The sequence below is a fragment of the Lampetra planeri genome, chromosome 15 (assembly GCF_965212315.1).
Source record: "Lampetra planeri chromosome 15, kcLamPlan1.2.h2, whole genome shotgun sequence".
NCBI lineage: Eukaryota > Metazoa > Chordata > Hyperoartia > Petromyzontiformes > Petromyzontidae > Lampetra > Lampetra planeri.
Genome location: NC_136121.1, coordinates 9,776,792 through 9,798,017, shown reverse-complemented (window position 1 = coordinate 9,798,017; position 21,226 = coordinate 9,776,792). Strand labels below are relative to the sequence as shown.

The 21,226-nt window shown below is 44.6% G+C and overlaps 1 protein-coding gene across 1 annotated transcript; it reads right to left on the bottom strand.

Moving 5' to 3' along the window:
* Positions 1-1,377: 1,377 nt before the first annotated feature.
* SLC30A9 (solute carrier family 30 member 9) lies at positions 1,378-20,136 on the bottom strand. The gene is made up of 19 exons (XM_078601030.1): positions 19,805-20,136; positions 18,255-18,360; positions 17,813-18,079; positions 16,495-16,542; positions 15,921-16,020; positions 14,572-14,664; positions 14,005-14,087; positions 13,847-13,905; positions 12,171-12,238; positions 11,113-11,215; positions 10,421-10,476; positions 9,519-9,654; positions 7,773-7,812; positions 7,251-7,322; positions 6,652-6,759; positions 4,881-5,046; positions 3,948-4,077; positions 2,958-3,071; positions 1,378-2,150 (listed from the first exon to the last, which is right to left on the bottom strand). The coding sequence occupies exons 2-19, from the start codon at positions 18,343-18,345 to the stop codon at positions 2,106-2,108; spliced, it is 1,779 nt and encodes a 592-aa protein (XP_078457156.1). The 5' UTR covers positions 18,346-18,360; positions 19,805-20,136; the 3' UTR covers positions 1,378-2,105.
* Between the last annotated feature and the right edge of the window lie 1,090 nt (positions 20,137-21,226).

Genomic DNA, 21,226 nt, shown 5'->3' with positions numbered 1-21,226 from the left:
ATTAATCTTTGTCATGCGGTAAGGCTTCATTTGCGATCACAGTTCCACAGGCAGCTCACCCGGAGAAATCAGGTGCAGATATTATTTGCGATTTGTCCAGGCTGCCTTGTAACTTGTGGGTCTTTTCGAGATATTTGTATCTAAACCCAACATTTGTTTGAGCAGGCAAGCTCCGGATAAAGTTTGACCGTCTGCTGCTGAGATCTGGACGGACGAAATCCAGGCTTTGCCTGCCGAAACAAATGTCGTTATGAAATTATCCGTCCAGAAAAAATACAGCGGTTCATGGAAAAGATTCGAGCCAAGGAATAAGCTTGCGTCGATCAATTGCAAAGTCCCGCAAAAGTGCATAACTTAGTAAATCCACTGCAGGATGAGGGCCTCCTCATGCCGTGTGGTTACATGACCATACTTCCAACATGCTCGTCAGCGCGGGTTGGTGAAGGGGTTGGCATCGACGTAGTAACCATTTGATTTTGCTGTACTGCCATATGCTGCAGAACAATGTTGTCCCGTGGATGCATTCTGGGTGATTTGGCCAGAGACAACCAGGTTTTATAGCTTTTGTAATTATTTACTACGCTAGCTCCACACACCGGATTTCCAATTTGCTGTTTCAGTCGAAAAAAGTTTTGCCGATTCAATTAAAATTACCTTTGGGAAATAGCTAATGTCAAGAACAAAAATTGCTCTACAGTGGCCCTCCAGAGGGTACAGGAGAAGAGGGATAGATACTAAAGAGTATGCGCTACTTTTAACAGATATTCCACTCAAGCGCCGAGGACAAACGTTTGCCCGTCCTTGCCCAGTGTGCGTTTTATTTCTCGTGAATTGATGCGGTGCGTATGCTCTGCGCCCACACGAACCATCGGCTGGCCGTGCGTGTCCTCCGCATCGTTAACGTGAACACGGTCATCTTCAGCCGCGATACATTCCCGTGTGGCGTCTAAGTGAATGTTGCTCCTACAAGCGGCCCCCGCTCGCCCTCTAGTGGACAATTCGCAACAGAAGTGCGGAGCGATGCGTTCGCCCCCTCTTGAAGCAGCTGCTATCGTAAGCCCTCAACAGCACAGTTGTGGTGGTGATGGCGGTGACGGTTACCGTACGAAGAGAAGGGAAAACGATAAACATTCTGAAATGTTTTAAATAAGGGAATAGTGACACGTTTAGGCAAGAGTACATTACGAAATCCGATTTCACAACGACTGCCAAGTAGGTCTGTTACGTTTCATCCTCCGCCCCACCTCGCGATTTGAACGTCATGATTTTGGTCGTTTTTTAATTCAACATCGCAGTGGCTTCCATAATCTTCATTAGTCTGGGAGGCGTCACGTGAATTGGGAACGTACGGCGTAAATGATGGATCCTCACACGAGGGTGAGAATCGATTTTAATCGATGAAATCGACAATTTGTTACACCCCTACCCGCAAACGGACGATATGCGATCGCTGCCGAGAACAGCACCAGTTGGAAATTCTCTGCTCGCGACACGGTCAACAAGGATCAGGTTTGTACATTCACAAGGGGTGGCATGGAACGCACTCAGCAGAAAAACGGGAGGTTTCGACTCGCCCTGTTTAAACGCGGGATGCTGATTCACGACGTCAGACATTACAGGGAATCTGGCCTGAGCACTGCAGTCCGTCACAAAACTTTATAACCTGCTCTAAACATCGAGTTTTTATTTTATTTGCGATATAACATTACGTAGATATTAGTAGCCGGCACAGCGATCGGTGAAACAAAGTTACTACTGCGTCTAAAGACATAAAGTGCACTTGACCACAGTCGCTTTAAGTGGAAAGCGAGAGGAGCAGGAGGAGGATGCACAAGGACACGACTAAAAAAAAACACAAAGAAGCTACGAACGTCACTTGAGCCCGTAGACGCGTGCTCGGAGCCGGTCGAGCGATTGTGATGCAGCGGTCGTGGTTTTGAAATGCCTCCGAGACGGGGGCGGCTTGGTCTGTGTTGACGCCACGGTGGCCCGTCGGTGGCTTTCCTCATCTCTGCCGCCCCCCACTCAAGTCCACGCCAAGTTGGAGGTTGGCTGGCGGGCCCGGCCGCAAGGGGTGGGACGGCGGGTCGGGTCTGTGGGTGACCTCACAAAATTTCCAGGTCCACGTGACGCACCTCCGGATTTTGTTTCTGAAAAGGGGATTACAGCAAATGCAACCGAGTAAATTACGGCGCGGCTACGTGACCGAGGGGTGAGACGAACGAGATAGCGTAAGCGGACGACCTTTACGGTCGCCGTCGTTGCAACGATGGCACCCGGCGGAAAGCGGTCGCGAGGTGTGGTGTGTGGTGCGGTATCAACGGCGCGAGCCACAGAGAACCACTGACCCTTGACCGTGACCAGAAGCGTTATTGTATCAAGTCACAGCGTCAATTGTATTTGATATGGCGGCAGAGGTATTCTTAGAATTCTTTAAATCACAAGTTTGTACCGTGGATGGGTGCTCTGTTTATAAAAAATGTTGCCGCTCTGAAAACATTTTGCGACTAGTCAGGATTGTTATTGGGGTTCTAGGGGTATGGTAGCTACACAATGTAATGGCCAGATTCATGAAAAGGGAATCGTGTTCCTTGGTTAGACAAAGCCATCCAATGATTCACTTACGCCGCTCATCAGTCACGACTCGATTAATTAATCTCAGTTGTGCAGTTATGTTCATTCCATTAGCCGAAATGTCATATTGCCACTTAATTTGCATCGATTATAATCAGTCTTCACAGATGATTCAACGGATGTTATGCAAGAGTAACCATCGACATGAATCGATAACCCGATGCATCATTACGTGCTGAGTGAGACAAGGAATTTTTTTGGGATACTGCTTCCTCCGCAGCTCAGATTTCCTTGGTAGGGCAAACAAAAGTTTCAAAATCTCAGATCCCATCGCTGAGCTGAGCCTGGAAGCTCTTGTTGCACACAGACGAGGGATCCCCTACCTTGAGCTCCTTTTCCAGCCGGTCCACCTCAGCGCCCAGTGTGTCCACGATGTTCTCCCCGTGCTTCAGCATGAATCCCTCCAGGTCCTCAGCCGTCCGCACCATCTGGATCTCCTGGTGGCGCCGAAAGAACGACAGAACGGGATGAGATGCGGCGTGTTTACAACGAGCGACGGATGGCTCACCGTGGCCGGGGAGGGATTTCACCGCCGTGATCGCAACTTGGGGTGGTGACGTGGCTGAGCGGTAGTTTGATTTGCCGCTTGTTACAGCGCCCGCCCTAGTTATAACCGCACTGACCGAAAATGTGTCCTGTCCCGCTTTTCACAGCGGAGGTCAAACACAGTGGACGTCAAAAATCTTGTGACGTGATGTGGGAAAATCACTAGACCATGAGTGTTGGCATCACGGTCCACATTTTTTTTTTTATTTCTCACAACTTACCACATTTAGTAAACACCACACAGCGATATGGCCATCTACAGTGAAATTACTGCAGACTATATTCATCTGTGAAATGTGGCACCTTTATGATAGCCTTGAGATATAGGAATGGCGCGAATATCAAGAATAATCATTCTTTTGATTTAATATACTATAACCTTTCTTGTAATGACGAGGCACGGAGCAATTCACACAGTTGTGTCCGACAGATATATTTCAATATTTAGCGAAACTGTAAAACATAGCAGAGAATATTGTACACCCAGGGGCGTTATTGGAGATGGACTGGGACCAAAAGGATTAGTATCATTTAGGAACACTATCCTTCATACTGAAATGCAACGTACCAATGTGCCTAAAGAAGAACGGTTTTGATCAGTGTATATTACCTGCTATTGCATATGGCTCAGAAACATGGAAAATTCATTTTCATTTTAAGGCAGTGCTGTTGACAAATGTGTTGAGATTTTGTAGCTAAATGTACGTGGAATATGTATGCATATACACATAGATAGATCAAGCAAAGTGCTCCTCGCCCAGCCGTACGTTCAGCATCTGCTCGATGTCCTGCTTCTCCAGGTAAGAGCGTGTCAGCACCCGCCCGTCAAAATCCACCTCCGCCTTGAAGCGCACTTTGTTCATGCCCATGTCGGTGGCCTTCACGTCGTGGATCGCCCTGGCGAGACACAGCACCGGGGGATGTGGGGGACGTGGGGCGGCAGCCGGAACGACGCTTCTATTAGTCGACTAAAATATTGTAATTGACCACTCAATGTTGTGGTTGATTCACTTGGGTCTCCTCCTTTATAATGCTAGGGATGTTTGGCCAATTCCGTGAAAGGATTGTACTGTCTGTACGAGGCAGGAAACAGGAGTGAATGGATAAAACTTGCACAACGTAAGAGGTTGACCGAGGGTAACACGGTTGGCTACGTATGGTGCGAAAGAAGTTGAACATACATATACAACAGGCCCTGGTTGAAGACGGTTATAATGCGCCCATTATCATAGGATATGATTATTAATGTATACGCATTGTTGGGCACAATTAGAGGTGGGCTATTCGATTAAGTAACCAATTACTCTACCGATTACCGTTTCAAATCACTCTTCTAATGGTATGACACGAAAAAAGTCAGGGGGGAAAAAAAGTCTCACATTTGTTCGCAAGTGTGCCATTGTACGCGAGGTGATGGGCAGGGCTTGGTGACATCATCGGCATCGTGAGCCGCGATGCGCCAGGGGCGGCTTGTCGGGGGGTCTCCCACATTCGAGAGGCAGAATGTGGGGGAGGGTCGCTATTTTCAAAGGGCCCAGAGTAATCGATAATATAAAAAAAAAGTTGATAAAAAATTTGTAATCAATCCATGGACTCGATCGATCGATCGACCGACCATTCGAGTTCTATAAACGCAACGCTCGGCGAACAGCACCCGGTCTGCTCCGCTCTGCACTTCCTCCCACCCTGCCTCAACTCACCTGACCATGGGGTCGTTCTCCAGGAACTCTGTGATGCGCCTGAGCTGATCGGTCTGGATGGACCGGCCCAGCAGCACCTCGGTGTTAGTGTAGATGAGGAAGGCGGACACGATGCCCAGCAGCGTGCCCACACCCAGCGAGCCGACGCTGTCGTACAGCGGGTTCCCTGCGCGACATGCCACTCGCGCTCGTCACGCGGCCTCACGTCAACCGTGTTTTGTCAATTAACCAGGTGAGCACCCAAAGAGGCCAAGCAGTGACCGGGGGAATTAGTCGCCAAGTAGGGGGGCAATGATTGCTATGCATATAATCGCAATGTATGTATGCTGAACTTCTTTTGCATTGTACGTAGCCAACCGTGCGAATCGGAGGTGTGGGGGAAGGACAACATTGAGTAATCTGCGGTGTGATTTTCAAATTTGGCAAATTTGCATCCTGATACCGGCACATGATACCTGAAGTGTGCAAGACATCTCCCAAGGTCAACTGATCCTTAAACGTGCACCTGGTGCAGTGTATTCATATGAGCACTGGGGAGAAAAAAAAGCGGCTGGGAGTGGTTATGACCACAGCACCTCCTTGTGTGCAGTCCTGGTCTTCGTAAATGCTCACTAAAAGCACTTGCCCTAATAGTCAGTTAAAGGCTATGAAGGGGATCTTCGTATTTGTGTGCGAGTGTGTGTATATCTGTATGTACAGATTATTTTTAATAGTGCTTGCCTGACAAAGGGGGAAGCCCTAAAGGTTAAGTGTATGCATTCATGTAGAGAACGTAATGATGGATGGTGGCCATCCACAAACCTCTAACGTGATTAGCCAAATTTATGGGAAGGGCCTGCCCTTTAATATCTGTTATGCATAGCGCGTAGCCCTAATTAGGCCTGTAAACATTAATCCAAACCCTCTGCCCATCCTGGGGATGCAATGAATTGTCTCAACTCTGCATCACAATTCACAAACTGATTGTTTATTCTTTTTTGTACAGGCCCCTCACTCGATGAGCTTAAATATAACATTTGCATATGATATGCATTCGTTGAAACTTTACACGTGTTAAATGTAACAATCAATATCGATCAACGAACCGATTAATTATTACACACTTACCCACAATCCACTCTTAACCCAGGGTCAGATTACTTGTAATTATTTGAACCTCGGGGTAAACATTAACATTATATTATGCTGGACTGTAACTCCTCTACCCCTGCAGGGCCAGAATACTATATAAGGTTAGGGATAAAGTCAGGGGAATCTGTCGGAGATATCTTGCACCCTTGTTCAAATTGGCTGTTATCTATATTGGGGTGCACGTATAATAGGCTAACCAAAAATGCTGCTGGAGGGGGGGCGGGGGGTCAATCAATCAATCATAACTTTATGGGGTGTGTAGAGTTCACGTCATATATAGTATCCTGGGGTCAGAATTAAACAAAAAATTTTTATTTTTACAGATAAAGCTCAATGAGCTATGTAGCTCTTTTTCAGAAGCGACCTGGCCACAAATAATAGCTCCAACAAAGTGGCGTATCACGTGAACACTTATAGCAGCCAAATACTGTAAAAGCACGTTGATTCTAAATGTGGTGGGAAAAACCGGAGGAGCCAGAGAAAATTCCACACGACCACAGCGAGAACATGCAGCTCCAAATATACAAGCGTAAGGGTCAGGATCGAACCCACGACCTCCAGCATACCAGGCGGGGTAGTTAACATGTCGCCACTGAATGTGACGGGGGTCATAATACTTTCTCACATAGTGGGGGCTCACCGGTCAGCGACGTGATGCCCATGCATCCGGCGGCAATCACCACCCCGAGCACGGCGGCCGAGTCCTCCAGCAGCACCACGTTGGTGCTGGGGTCCCGACTCCGGAGAACTGCGTGGCGGCACCACCGGGCACAAGAGGCAAAAGCCAGAGCCCGCAGTCTGGCACCGAGTTCCGAAACCAACCGAGCGTCCGAACACACACAGAAACAACCCCCCCCCCCCTACCAGCCCCCAACTCACGATGGACTAAGAGAAATTACTGTGATGAAGGGCTCCGGCCCCCACCTCGGTGGACATCCTGTGGCTTGTTGGTGCTGCCCTGGCTGCCCCCCCCCTTGTCTCCCTCGGGTTTGTCCTCGTTTGTGGTGAACCCCCCGGTTGCCTCATCCCGTGTTGTAACGTGGTGTTGCTCTCTCCTCTCTCCTGTGTTTGCCTATCCTGGAGCCCTACCCCAAACCCCCACCACTCACATTCTTGCGTGGTTGTCCTATCTGGAAAGCGTCTTCAGATGCGAGTGCATTAAAAGTATATGTACATATATGTATATGCAATTGCTCGTATTTCTTGACAATAACGTAATACACGGCTCAAAGAATGTACCGTAATCGAAGAAGGTCATTCCTTTTGCTCGGGCGCCTTTCTTGATTTCATTGATGGCGACGAGAAGGGTGGCTGTGAAAGCAAATGCAGAGATGCGCTAAGTAACAACTAATATATCTAAAGTAATATAGAACACTGCAAAAAAGTCACTGGTGTAAATTGTAATGATATTCTAGAGAGCTAGTAAGGTGACATTTGGCACAAATACATTTGGGTGCATAGTTATAACTATAAATAAAAAAACAATGCTTAGAATTAAGGGTCTGAAAGTTTAGTCATGAGGCTAATTTGTCACAGCCTAAAGTTTTAAATTGCTTTAAGTCTAATGCTAAACATTAAAAATATTATGCCCATATGGTGAACCAAGGTATTCGCCTTCCTGAGAGTGTGAAGCCCACGAAAAGTGCACTAAGCCCACTTGCAAATAAGTCGACTGTATCGGTTACTCAAATGAAACGCATATTCTGTATATACATGCAAATAAAGAAATGTGACGCGCTGGAACAATAAAGGGGAAATTACCTCCTTCAGAAATGAGCGAGCCTCCGAGAATGCAGAAAGCCTGGAATTTCCGACATTACAAAATGAAAATGTTCAACAATGTAACCAAGAATTAGATATCACTACCATATTTGTATGCACATTCTTGTGATAGAAACCAATTCAACAGAGCTTACGTTCATATTCAACGTTTTTGGGTTAGATCGCGTTACTTATAAATGTGTCGTAACACCTCCACCACCCGACACGGCCAATCAGCAAAAAAGACCGGGAGCAAGAGCAGAGCCTCACCATTCTGGCGAATTGCCCGATGATGCTGGATGCAATTACCAGCGAAACGTCGTACGACTCAAAAATTGTAAATGTTGTGGTTTCACGCTTCAACACACCGGTGGGCTAAAGTAGTGAACTATTTGTCTGTTGTCAACGTGACACTTTTGTGCTGATTGGCCGTGTCGGGTGGTGGAGGGTTACGACACATTTATAAGTAACGCGATCTAACCCAAAAACGTTGATTATGAATAATATTGGTCGCGAAAGCCTACGTGTTAAACAGAGCCTACGTTGTAAATGCGGTCATGTAAGAGGATTGCCACCGCTGACACGGATAAAATGAGATCAGTTCACGTGCAGTAGTGAGACCCACAGGGGTAGGACCGGACCATGAGAGACGGTGACTGCATGGGGAGGCTTTTATTTATTAGTGGATTGAGAGCGACTGATGATGATGAAAATGCACGTACATTCTTGTGAATATTTTGCACACAGCCTTGTGACAGCTACCAATCTCAAAGGCGCGAAGATTGTGGACCTTTCAAAATGTAGGTGGTATAAGGATAATAGGACAACTGTAAACTGTATTCATTCTTTTTAGAAATCACCGGTACTCTGCTGTTGCCAATGGTGCATTCACGTGTTGAATGTCACCTACATTAATAACGATCACAACACTGTTCACCATGCAGATCCATGGCATTTTCATAGAAGACTCATTGGCAATTTGTTGAGGCACACAAGTCTTTCAATTAAGAGGCGAGAAGTTTCAACTGCAGTAAGGGGATCATCGTCAACGTTTTTCTGAAATTCCCCACCATAATCATCCGTTTGAAACTACAATGGACCGTAAACATCGAGCCTATTCGATGCAGCGTGTCCTTTAAAGAATGTGGCCACATATAATGCATCCCACATTTAATGGCCTTTTAAGGTGGACGATTGAAAAAAGAGAAAATAACACTCCTGAAACTAAAACATTTAAAACATTGCACAAGGCAATTGTGACTTGTTGTTAGCTGTGCCTCCAGACGACGCCGAAACGTCATGCACCAGGCAGTCTCAGTTAAGTCCTCTACTGTCGAGTATCTACTTAAGCATTGGGCTAAGCCTTCCAGAAGTTGCACATGATGATCATGATCGGTGGTTTTCAGTGCTGTTCTTTGCTAACTTTTACATTTGGAAACATGCATATATAACAAAAGCAATACAAATAACATTACCAATTATAAACGGACTAATTTAATCTTCATGACCATAATGGGGTTTTGTCAAGAAAATGGATGTACCTTGGCACTCCACCCCTGCATTAAGCTTGGTATTGTGAGGACAGACTGTATATCCACACAAAATCTCAAGACAGCAGCTTAGTGCTCCCATCTGAGCCATCCGGCCACTTCTTGAGCCCGGAAGTTTAATCTGCATTTGCAGCTTGCCCTTCCTCTAAGTCCATCGAGAGAGAGAGAGAGATATAGAAAGAGAGGCAGTACTGACCCACAGCAGCGATTGGATGGCGTGTGGGTGAAGCAGCCCCATGACCCCGTGGTACCAGGACAGCCCGGCGCCCATCATGAAGATGCCCACGCCGCTGATGAGCGACGCGATGTAGCGCATGTTGCTAAAGCCGTACCTGCGGGAAAAGCGGCGGACGGTATTACTAGGCGAATACAGAAGAAAAAAAAAACCTCTCGAAGCTGGACTCGAGTAAGCCAGAATTTGTTGCAAGCCAGGAGGCTGTATGTATAAGGATAAATAAAGCAAAAAAAACCGTCCAAACGGAACACTGTTGGCGTGCCAATTAACTTGCTCGTCGTAAGAAACGGTGTATTGTGATCAATTGTATATAATTTGTTAATTATCTTTAAACTAAAGTAAACTTTTTAGGCAAGGCCCACCGATTTATATAAGTTACGAATAGTCTTGCTGGAATTAGGAATAAGCCAGAAATGCTATACAAAGCAAGTAAATTATAACTAACTTCTGATCGCAACACAATTCACACGCTTATTAAGCTGTGTGTAGTCAGATATAGCAGTCAGTATTAATTTAAAGTATGTGGTGGTAAAAAAATTGTACGTGTAATTTATGCGGGTTCGGCTTGTGCGATTTCGCGTTTATGCGGCGAACCTATTTCTCCCCAAAATCTGCTTCATGCGGATTGAATTCACTCATGCGGCTATGCGGTCAGACTTGGGACAACATTGTTTGTGTACTGTATGTACTACTCGGCAGGCGGTGCATTGTGGGTTGGGTGACTGTGGCCTACGATGCTACGCGATTTCGCTTTGTTTGTCCCCTTTTTTTTAAAGCATCTCCTGCATAAAGCGAGTGAAAACCTGTGGTTAGACTGGAAGAGACTGATCGGGAAGGGACAGAGTGCACATCGGTCTACTCACGGATGATTCGGATCAGGATTTTTGACCGAGTGATAGATTCCCAGCGCGAGAATGGCCTGAAAATCACAACGCACGTACAACATTAGCACGTCAGTGCTGCAAAGAAATTTAACTAATCTACATCAAGCACATGGTGTCAAGACTCGGAGCTTTCATGGATAAAAAAAATATTCATTCGAGTCAATTTTATATGCTACCAAGTGAAATTATTGAATGAAGAGATGAAAGATAATTTTAATGGTTGTTATTAAATGATCATTCCTCGGCATGCTAGTCTCCCATAACTACTCATATAATGATGCGATAACTTCTCACTTAGGCATGCAACAATTCTGCAATTAAAACCCATTATTATTAATAATTCGTTTTAGGAAACATTTATTTACACCTTACACAAGTTATATGCACATTTTATTCAATCAAAACTCTTGAGGCTAACTGGCAGGAGCAAGACAGAACAAGGGACACAATAATAGAGACAGTTCAAACGGGACAAAAAATATTCGACCTCTGATTGAACTGTTGTGACATTTCATCCAGTTGAGCAGGGGTGTTGCGTAACATACGGCCGTGGCACATGCCTGGAGGCTCCGGTTTTTACTGTCTCGTCATTAGCTCGTTCGACAGACAGAAGCAGATGGTACCCAACTAAGCTGGGCCGGGAAGAGCGTCTCACCTGATTAGGGGCTCACCTGGTTGGCCGTGTCGGAAAGCGAGTGGATGGCTTCGGAAAACATGCTGCTTGAGCCCGTGTGCAGCCAGGCCAGCAGCTTGAAAACGAAGTTCAGCCCATTTCTGGAAGTGCAGAGATTTACCAGCGAGCGAGTGTGTATGGACACGTCTGGCGCAGTGGTTCGTGAACTACACTATGAACCAAGTACGATTTCTCCTCATAGTCAACACGAGTGATGTCTGAAACGGTCCTGGGCTTCCCCCAGGTCGACTCGGCCTCATGAGTAGCTGGAACAATGTGTAAACATTTCCACTCGGGAGATAAAGGTGGCCGGGTGTGGTGCTGGCCACCAATCCCCCTCATCTTTTCCGTGCTGGCCTTCATAGGTGCTCGCTAACAATATTTGCCTCAAAAGTTTGTGTATGCTACACGGGTTTTTTTTACCTTTGTTTCTTGTACGTACGAGTGCATTCCAGGGAGCAGCGGTTCATACAGTGTGGTAGTTACAGCAAACTAGGGTCCAATTCCGTTGTTTTCCCTGCACTTGCTACACTTTGGTATCAATAAGAGCAGGGTGTGCATTCAATGCAAACATTTTAGAGCACAGCAACTCCTCGCTTATCGCGTGTTCACAAAACGCGTTTTCGCGATAACGAGGTTCCTCCATTTGGGAACACTTTTCGCACAACGCGCCCGACACAACGCGGAACGCGCACTGTTATAACACGGTCTCCGAGTGGTTGAAGACAAATTACTTTCTTGAGCTGCGCAGGTAAGCGGTAGTATACAGTAGACAGAATGATACAGTAACATGGCGACGCACCCTCAGCTATTTGTCCCGCCATCTCACTGCGTGCGTGCGTCCATCGTATCTCGCCAATCTTTATCATCACATTATTTATGGGGCAATTGTCGCTTCACGCGTTCATCGCTTAACGTGGCACATTTCAGAAACTACGCGTTAAAACGAGGACGACCTGCATAGTAGAATAGATATATCAAAAAGTGACCACAAATGAACTTGGTGAATACGTCTGGGTGCACCTCGTGTTGTTCCGTAACATCATGTGACCTTACATGCAGATGGCTACCATGACCACCTTCCCAGGCCCTTTCATGAAGGCGCCCGTCGTGCTTGCTTTGGGCTGCCAACACAAAGTCGTAGAAGCAATTATAGCGATTTGTAAAAAAAACTGGAAAAATAATCAAGTACGGATTCTGCAACACACGTTTGTCCATGCAAGTATTTAAATCACGACGATAATAATCACATTTATTTGTCCAGCGCCATATTTCATAGGCAATGTCACAAGGCTGAGGCCTGTGGCAATGCTCGAGTCGAGAGGCGCCGGTGACTTTTGCTCAAAGTTCCAGAGGCTGCGCTAAAAACAATGATTTAAAATATTTGATGAAATAGGATGGGATGGAATGTCATCTGCCAGAGCGTTCCAGACCGATGGAGAGGAAACTCGAAATGCTCTACCGGCCATTACGGTTCTGGTCGGCGGAATCACGAGCAAGGATTTTCTAGCTGATTGCAGACGGCTGATCGACAATAACCCGAGCGCTTGCGCCAGGCGCACACAGGAAGCTGTATGTCCATAGGACGTGAATAGACAATAAGGGTTTGGACAGCGCATCTGCCAGGAGAGCGTGCGACCATCCCTTTGAACAATTCGGCCGATTTTTCGAAGGTGAATCGCTATTAAGGTCACTGCATCGCACGCTTTCGAATGCGCTTCTGCGGCCATCTGGAACGCTCTTCCTTCCGATATTTGGAAGCCACTGGAGCTATGCACTTTTACATCAAGATTGAAAACTAAGTTCTTAAAAACTGGTTTTTTTGTGTTTTGTCCTTCCCCCGCACCTCCGATTATCACGGTTGGCTACGTACGGTGCGAAAGAAGTCCAACATACATAGATAATATCAATGCAACTTTATACTCATGTTAAATATTATGTTTACGAGTTGTTATACACATATCACCTCTAATAAATGGACAGATGTAATGCATTAATGCTTTCAACCTTAATGGGAAGCATTAACAGTGTACAGGGTGACTTTGTGTAACTAACACTTTGAGCGGGTGGGATTCTTTGGCCCAGAACATAAGCACTGACAAGGCGAAGGTACTGCAGCCTAGTAGCATGCTTATAAGAGCGTAATTGACATTCAATCAAAAATAAACATCTACAATTCAATTACAACTCAACAAATTAGATTTTCCCAAACAACAATTAGGCCTGCTTAAATGTTTACATTTATATAGATAAAAAAAATCAAGGTTCAACCCTAGCCCTGGCCTCATTACTTAACCTTACAAATGTAAAGCCAGAAATTAAATTACCGGTAGCATGCAATGAAGAGTCAAAACTGTTAGATTTGGCTCAAGTTTGGGATACTAACGCTCGGATGTTTTGCGAGTGGTCAAAGATGTAGAGAAAACTTATTTAATGCAATGCCATATCGTAATTTTGCGCTCCCATTTTTCACAATTTGGATAGATGAGAGGTTGATACTTCATATGCAGGTCTTTTAAAGTTATTTTTTTATGGTTCCATAAACATTTGATTTAAGATGTCTTTCTTTTTATTGACGAAAGGCTGAAAAACGACTTTATCCAATACAAAGCTGGTGTAATATCGACTTCAATAATAAATGGTAGTGGTCAGACCGCGGTGCAATAAATAATACATGCGCGAACATGCTATTCATTACGACGGACAACGGAGTTCCGAGAAAAAACATTTACCTTTGTTTCGCCAAAAAATTCCTTATATTCCTTCAGTAGCTTGTGGGTCCTGAAAACATCTGTAAATACAGCAGGCGTTTATTCGATTTAATATTTAAAGTTGCGGTCGTGAATAAAGGATGAGTCAAGGGATGGGTGGTGGGTGACTGGCCACACACTTTCTTTGTATTCTTCCTCGATCACCATTCGACGCCGCCTCTCCCGTGCCAGAGCGTCCAAGCTGCCCCACACATCCAGCGCCCTGCCACACACACACACCACCGTTAAACAAAGACGAACAACGGCTACCCCCGTGTAGCATCAACAGATTTTTAGGGCAAGTGCTGTTCGCGAGCACCTATGAAGGCCAGCACGGAACTCGAGGGGGTGGGTGGCCAGCTCCACACCCGGTCGCTTTTGTCTCCCTAGTGGCGATGTCTACACACCGCACAAGGTACTCATTTGAGGCTGTCGACCTCGGGGAGGCCCAGGATCGGTTCAGATAATCGTCACCATTGTTGGCCGTGGGAATCGAACTCTGGCGGCCGGATTCATTGTGCAGCACGCGAACTGTTGCATTACCGCGCCCCACATTGTTAAACATTCACCAAGCCACCAATAGCCACCCTTGATTAGCCCAGCTTAATCAAGGGTGGCTGCCCAGTTTTGAACGAACAATATCAGCAGTGTCAGCTCACTGCTCAAGACACCTGAGCCACCCAGCCAGCTTCATGAGAAGTGCTTACTTTGCTTCTATGTCCAAACGCAGGAACACGGTGAAGGCTTCCGAGTCATCATGAGGACTTCTCCTGCGAATCCTCCGCAGTTTTTCCAGGTCACTGCAGACGACAATGCCAGTTCACCACCAACTCCCACAGTATTTTAATTACCGTATATTTATAAAGTAGCAGCTCTTACACTATTGTTTTTGTAATTGTCATAAGTTCATAGAGTAGTACCCATCAAACAAACATGTTGTGAGTCGCAGGGTTTAATGTCAGCGGGGTTTGCGACCCAACAAAATATATTTACATACTCAGCACACTACATATAGTATCACAGTGGCTATTCCTCTGGCTACCAGTCATGTCCCTGCTTCGGTTTACCAGCGACACAGAACATATTCAGTGAGAAATTAAGCCCTGGAAAGTGCCATATATGTATAATAAAGGGCCTGCCCATGCCTGTGCCGGTTGTAGGGAGTATATGACCATACTTCATCATGCTGGTCAGTGCGGGGAGCACAGATGTGGAAGCATAAAAGTACAGTACATCAATAGATGTTGCTGCATTGCCCCGATTGCCCATCTAGGCACAATCCAGGTTCAGGCCTGCTTAGCTTCCAATATCTGATGAGATACGGTGAGATTTGTCGATGTTGCACATCACAATATTTACGGAACACAATTACAGAAAATTAATTGTTGTTTAAATTGATGTTTTAAAATACGATGATAAGTGGTATATCAGCCAAGGAGTTACATAATTACATGTGATGCGACATCATTGCGATTAAAGAGCTGGAATGGACACAAATGAATTATTACAATCTTGAATATACAAAAGGTATTCTTTAAGTCATTATGAAATAATTTTTACCCATTTTGAAAATAATCTCACAAAAGTAGGAGCGTAAACAATTTGTCAATTTTCTATTCTGTATTATAATTTTTTTACATGAATGCCAAAGGTGAAAAATTATGTCATAGTCCAGAGTGAATGCACACATTTGTTGTGTAATGTTTGTTTTAGTGCTGTGTAGTATTATACTGCCATAAAGAAAAAAAGTGCTTTTCGTGGCATTTTGACATTGACACCACCTACTGAAGTTGTTATTTTACTCATCAGCTTACCAGCACAGCTGCAAAGCATTTTTTTAAAGAGTAAGCCTCATGCATACAACAATCAGCTTATCTTTGATGCTAAACGAGCATGTTTCAGTACCTGCTATTCAGACAAAATTCTGCCACAAACTATTTCACTCATCAGCTGACCAGCGCAGCTGCACAACAAGTTTTTCGTTTTTTTTTACGAGTAAGCCTTAATTGTTCAACAATCAGTTGCTCTTTGATTCTAAACGAGCAGGTTTCAGTACCTGCTATTCAGACAGAATTCGTTCATGGCCCGCACGGCCGTGATGAAGTTGTTTTGGGTGTAGCGGGTTCCATACTCCCGCTTTTTGAGCACAGGTTTCACTGAGGAAGGTGCATACGGTAAACCATGGAACACAGTGTAAAAAGCAACAGGGCAAACACAACGTAAGCTTTAAAGGCGTACATGACTTCACTCACAGAATCAGCTGAAGCAGCCTCACTCGACTTGCGAGCTAATTTAATCAGACGAAGTGCAAAGCAGTTTGAAGGAAACGCTACAAGCTGTTAAATTTAGTCGTGAAAAGTCTTAAACCACCGGTAAGAAGCTGCATTGGTCCAGAATTTGATCAAGACATTGGCAAGTAGACAAAATATCTTTGTAAACGTGACAATCTTTGTCGGATGTTGAATGGTTCATGAAAAAAATGTTGGCCTAAAACTACCACTTGGCCACACACAAAAATACATATGGATCATTGTATTGGCTACGATAAAAAAACCCTACATTTTAAGATTACACTGAAACCAAAAGAGATTCGTGAAATGTGTAACTGAAAGTTTTAAAAACAGACATACCTCGAATCTGTATCTGTTCGGGCGGAAATGAGGCCAGAACTGTGTTTGCTGAAAAACAATGCAACGTTGTCACAAACATTTCATGTAGGACACAATTAGGCTATGTTGTTTTTTGCTAATGTAATAGATGATAATTTTCACAATGCAGTGAAACACAAAACAAAAGATAAATGTGTATTGTGATTAACAATGATATGAACTGACAATGCGAAATACAAATTTAGATTCTGACTTTTAGATATTGGACAGCTTTGGAAAACAAGGCAATTTCAGTTCTTACTACGGTCCATTATTTCAGGCAAAGTGTTGCACATATTTTGTATGGCTCGTAAAGAAAATTAGACTCCATTCTGACATTAGCTAATCAAAGACATTTAATAGCTACCCTATTTATGTTCAACGTTTTATTTCATTTGTGTTATTGTAATGCACCCGTAAATCGTATTATACAATATTTCCATTGCTGGAATTGAATTGCATTTTTCTCATTCCATTTTGCCTTAATGTCATGTTCATGTTTAGAACTTGTTACTGGTTTATAGTATTAATTGAAGGTTATTCATTTTGTTTCATTTTCATTTCCATTTTCCTCTGCAGTTCATTTGATTTAGTTTTTGTTCTATGACGCAACTATTTTTACCCAAAGCCTTATTGGAAAAAAGTACTTGCAAACTCAATTGGCTTTTACCAGCTTAAAAAACGAATATCTGACTGCACTATGAACCTGGTGACCTGGGTTCCATTCCCAGCATATGCTAACACGAAGGGCAATTGATATCTGAAACAGTCGTATGCACCCTCACATTTAATCCAACCCACATTTACCAGTCTCCATGACTGACATGGCATGGGGAGGTTTTAAATTGGCAGTGGATGTAATAAATTGCTGTACATGTATTAATGTTTCACTCAGGACTCACCTGGGGCTTTCAGCCCAAGTGGCCTCTTACCAGGGTTCAATACCCCATGCTGTCATGGTGTCATGATTAGCACACTGAACTCAATATCCTGGTAGGGTAGTTGAAACAATAATCTAGTTTCTGTAATTACCCACCTCTGTCCATCCAGCAGTAAAAAATGTTCAAACCAGTTACCCAATTGGCAGGTCACATGTGGTGGGGTAAAGTGTGGCCAGTATGAAAAAGTGGGTCAAAATACTGTCTAGGGGGGCTCTCTACACATCCTTCTATACACTCTCTAGTGGAAGCCCTTCTGCTAGCGGTGGTATGAGCAAATAATTTCAGGGATGCACCTTAACCTTTACCCAAACAAATAACATCAATCATCTGTCTTTCCAATTGCACTGCCAGCTCCTTACCATTCAGCGGCCTGTTCGTAGCAGCTTGAGTTGCCGAGTCTGGTGGTGACGCGGCGGCTTCTTTCCTGACGGTCGCTCCAGCTTCCGTCGTCGCACCATTTTTAGCGGTGTCCTTGGCGGCTCCTCCTTCCTTGTCGGTGTTACCGCCTTGACTGATGTTACCGCTGCTGTAGAACCGAGTGACGGTTCCGGAACGGGCACACCCAAGGCAGTGCCCCAGCGGTTGCAGGGCAGGCCGCTGCCCACCAAGGCAAACCCCAACAAAGTCTGACGACCATGGAAACACAAAGCAACAAAAGTGGCCGAGAGAGCAACTGTGCACCGCTTACATACTCACCAATTATCAGCTGATGAGAAAACAAAACATATACATCATTCGAGGTAAAGCGAGATCAAAACAGCTGACAGCTGAACAGTTAATGTCGGCAAAATTGCCACATACCGTAAGAAGTTCTTTTTAGCTGTGTTTGATGACAAACAGCGAACACTTTACGGATGAACTTTAGCTGTCTCCTTGAGATTCCTTGCAACATGTTTTCAAAGGTCACCTGCAGAATGTAAAGAATATAAATCAGTTGCTTATCCAGGAAAGACTTTGATGAACTCTTATTGAGATGTGTCCTGTGTTGGTATTTTGGCAAATGTATTTTCCCGTTTGTCACATGGCAACCCAGCAGATTTGGCAGTTTCACAAATCTCTTCCTAATCCACAAACCCTTTCCTCCAAAATACGATTACGAATGAACGTGCTGAAACGTGTGTCCATTTAAACCAGACATGTTAGCCTAATAGGATGAGCACATAGTATCAGATGAACAAGCATCAGACCAGATGTTTTGAACAGGAATTTGCCCAATGTTTCGCCGTGTCCTGTAATTGTTATGTAACACGAATTCTACACGCGTTCACATTTGAACTCGGACGTTACATTTAAGTCGATTGTCACATGCGTTCGCGGTTAACACACATAGACAGAAACAACACCACAGCTGTTTATAAACAATCATGAGCAGCGTTTTAAGCAGACAGCAGTGACAACGCATACATTCGAAACAATACTGGTGGCGTATGCGTTCATATCCATTACAGTACTGTATATTGATTTCCCAACATTGTTTTTAATTAAATAAAACAGATTGCAACGTCACTTGCTCTACAGAGAAATGTAAATTTATGGCGGCTTTAGGATAAGCTAGAACAACAATAATAACAATGATTCAGATCGTTAAGTCTTCTTCCGATAAGCCTAAAGGCCAACAACACCAATGATTAACACAAAGACCCCTAGAGATCAACTACACAGTACAGTACTGGTAAATGTCTTGGCGATTAACAATAAGAACAACAATAATGATACAACTGTTCTTGCAATGAATTATGATTATCAATACTGGTGAATATATTCTCGACTGTAAAGGCTAACATTAATTTCAACGTAGCTAAGTGTCCTTGAGATTAACTAAATAACAAAAAACTAGAATAAACATTGATCGGTGTTATTGACGTAATTATAGCGACCACAATAACAGAGATAGTGTTCTTGAGCTAAACTAACGACAACAATGACCATCGCCATCACAATCATCACAATTTTCCTCGTTTTTTTCCGATTAGCACAGTTGGATACGTACGGTGCGAAAGAAGTTCAACGCGCATACAATTCAAACTATGAGGATAACAAGCAAACGCATTTAACATACGATTACGCGTCCTCGAAATGACATGAGGGCAATATAAAACCTTAACAATGAGGCGATTGTGGGAACGGGTACAGTTAGTGTATTATGATTAACACAGTTAAAGTGTCCTTGACATAAACTATACAAACAACAACCTCAATACGGTCAAGTCTAAAACATTCAGTTCATGCGCAACGATAGCAGCACTGGACCGTGAGGAATGTCCACGGCGTGGGAAGGCATCCATCCAGCAGTGGAGAGACAATATCTAGGGCTGGCGATGATGATAACAAGCAAAACATTGTCCGCGTACCAAGTCACCGAAGCGGCTTCAACAGTAGGCCGCGGATGAGTCCCCGCTCTGTCCTGGCCGCCTCTACCGGAATCGGAGCACCTCGGCCGGGAGGCCGCCTGGTGGACACGGCCCACGACCCGGGGACCGGTCTCGGGGTGGGAGACGAAGCCGGCCTCTCGGAGCGAGTTTTCCTGCGGGGTCCAGGCGGAGAGAGCCGTCTTCTCGGTGCTTTGATGAAGCGTTCAGATGAGAATCGCGGCGATGTAGCGGCTACGAGGTGCAGGAGAACGCGAGGCCGGGGCTTGAGCGAGCAATCGACGCCCGCTGCCTTCCATTGATGCGCGAAACTCAACGGGAATCGATTCCGTCGACGGTTGTTGGATCGGATCGATTGGTCAGCCTGACTGTAATAATTTTGTTTCTTTATTTATGCATTGACCGGCGTGGTGAAGTATGGTCAAACAACAACGACAACTGTTACCCCTCAAGGCGTGGGGGAGGCCTTTAATCCAGCAGTGGATTGGCCATGGCTGAGGTTCATGTTGATCCGTGTAACGATTCGATTTTCTACGAGATTTGTTGAATCGGTAAAATATTAGCTTGTGTTGTCTCACTTGTACTGAAACGCATCACGCTATTTTATACTTTAACATTCTTAAAACATGTATTTGGCTCCTTAAGAAAGGCAGGATGATGTTGAATTGATAAAGTTAATGAGCGTTTCACAGGAATAACGGTCAAGGGTGCGAAAGTTGCAGAATGTTTCTCGAGTCTCTGTACTGGACTCAGAAAAAATTATAATCTGAGAATATTTAACAGAGTATGTTAATATTCTTGGTTCTTTCGGTAAAGTCACCTAGAAGGGAAATAATAAAATATTATTTCCATATTATTTCCCTTCTACGTGACTTTACCGAAAGAACCAAGAATATGAATCCCTGCAGTCACGAAAGCTTTAAATCAGAGGACGTTAACTTGAATACCAGCACAGTGGCAGGGCTTAGTGTGGACTAAGCAGGCGGGTCTCATCAGTGAACAGCCAAGCGAGTGAGTGAGAGCATGAGTCAGTGGGGATGGGATTAGGCTCTGTATAAAGACGGTGGCTCGCCTGAGGACGGCTGCTTGCGTTGTGGCCGAAACGTCGTGAGAATTGTTTTATTATGTTTTATTTTTATTATTTTATTACTTCCCTTCTACGTGACTTTACCGAAAGAACCAAGAAGAATATTTATTATTCAATATTTTTTTTTAACGAAGGATCACCGATTCGGACTTTTTTTTTTAAAGGGGGGGTCCTGCCAAGTTTGCTCAGTAGGGGGCGATGGTTAAACTAAACGATTCAACAATTTATTATTGTGGCTTCCGCGTGATTATTTGAACTTCTGGGCAATGGGAAATGACTTGGAAAGTGCTTGGATTGATGGGTGACCATCATGCACA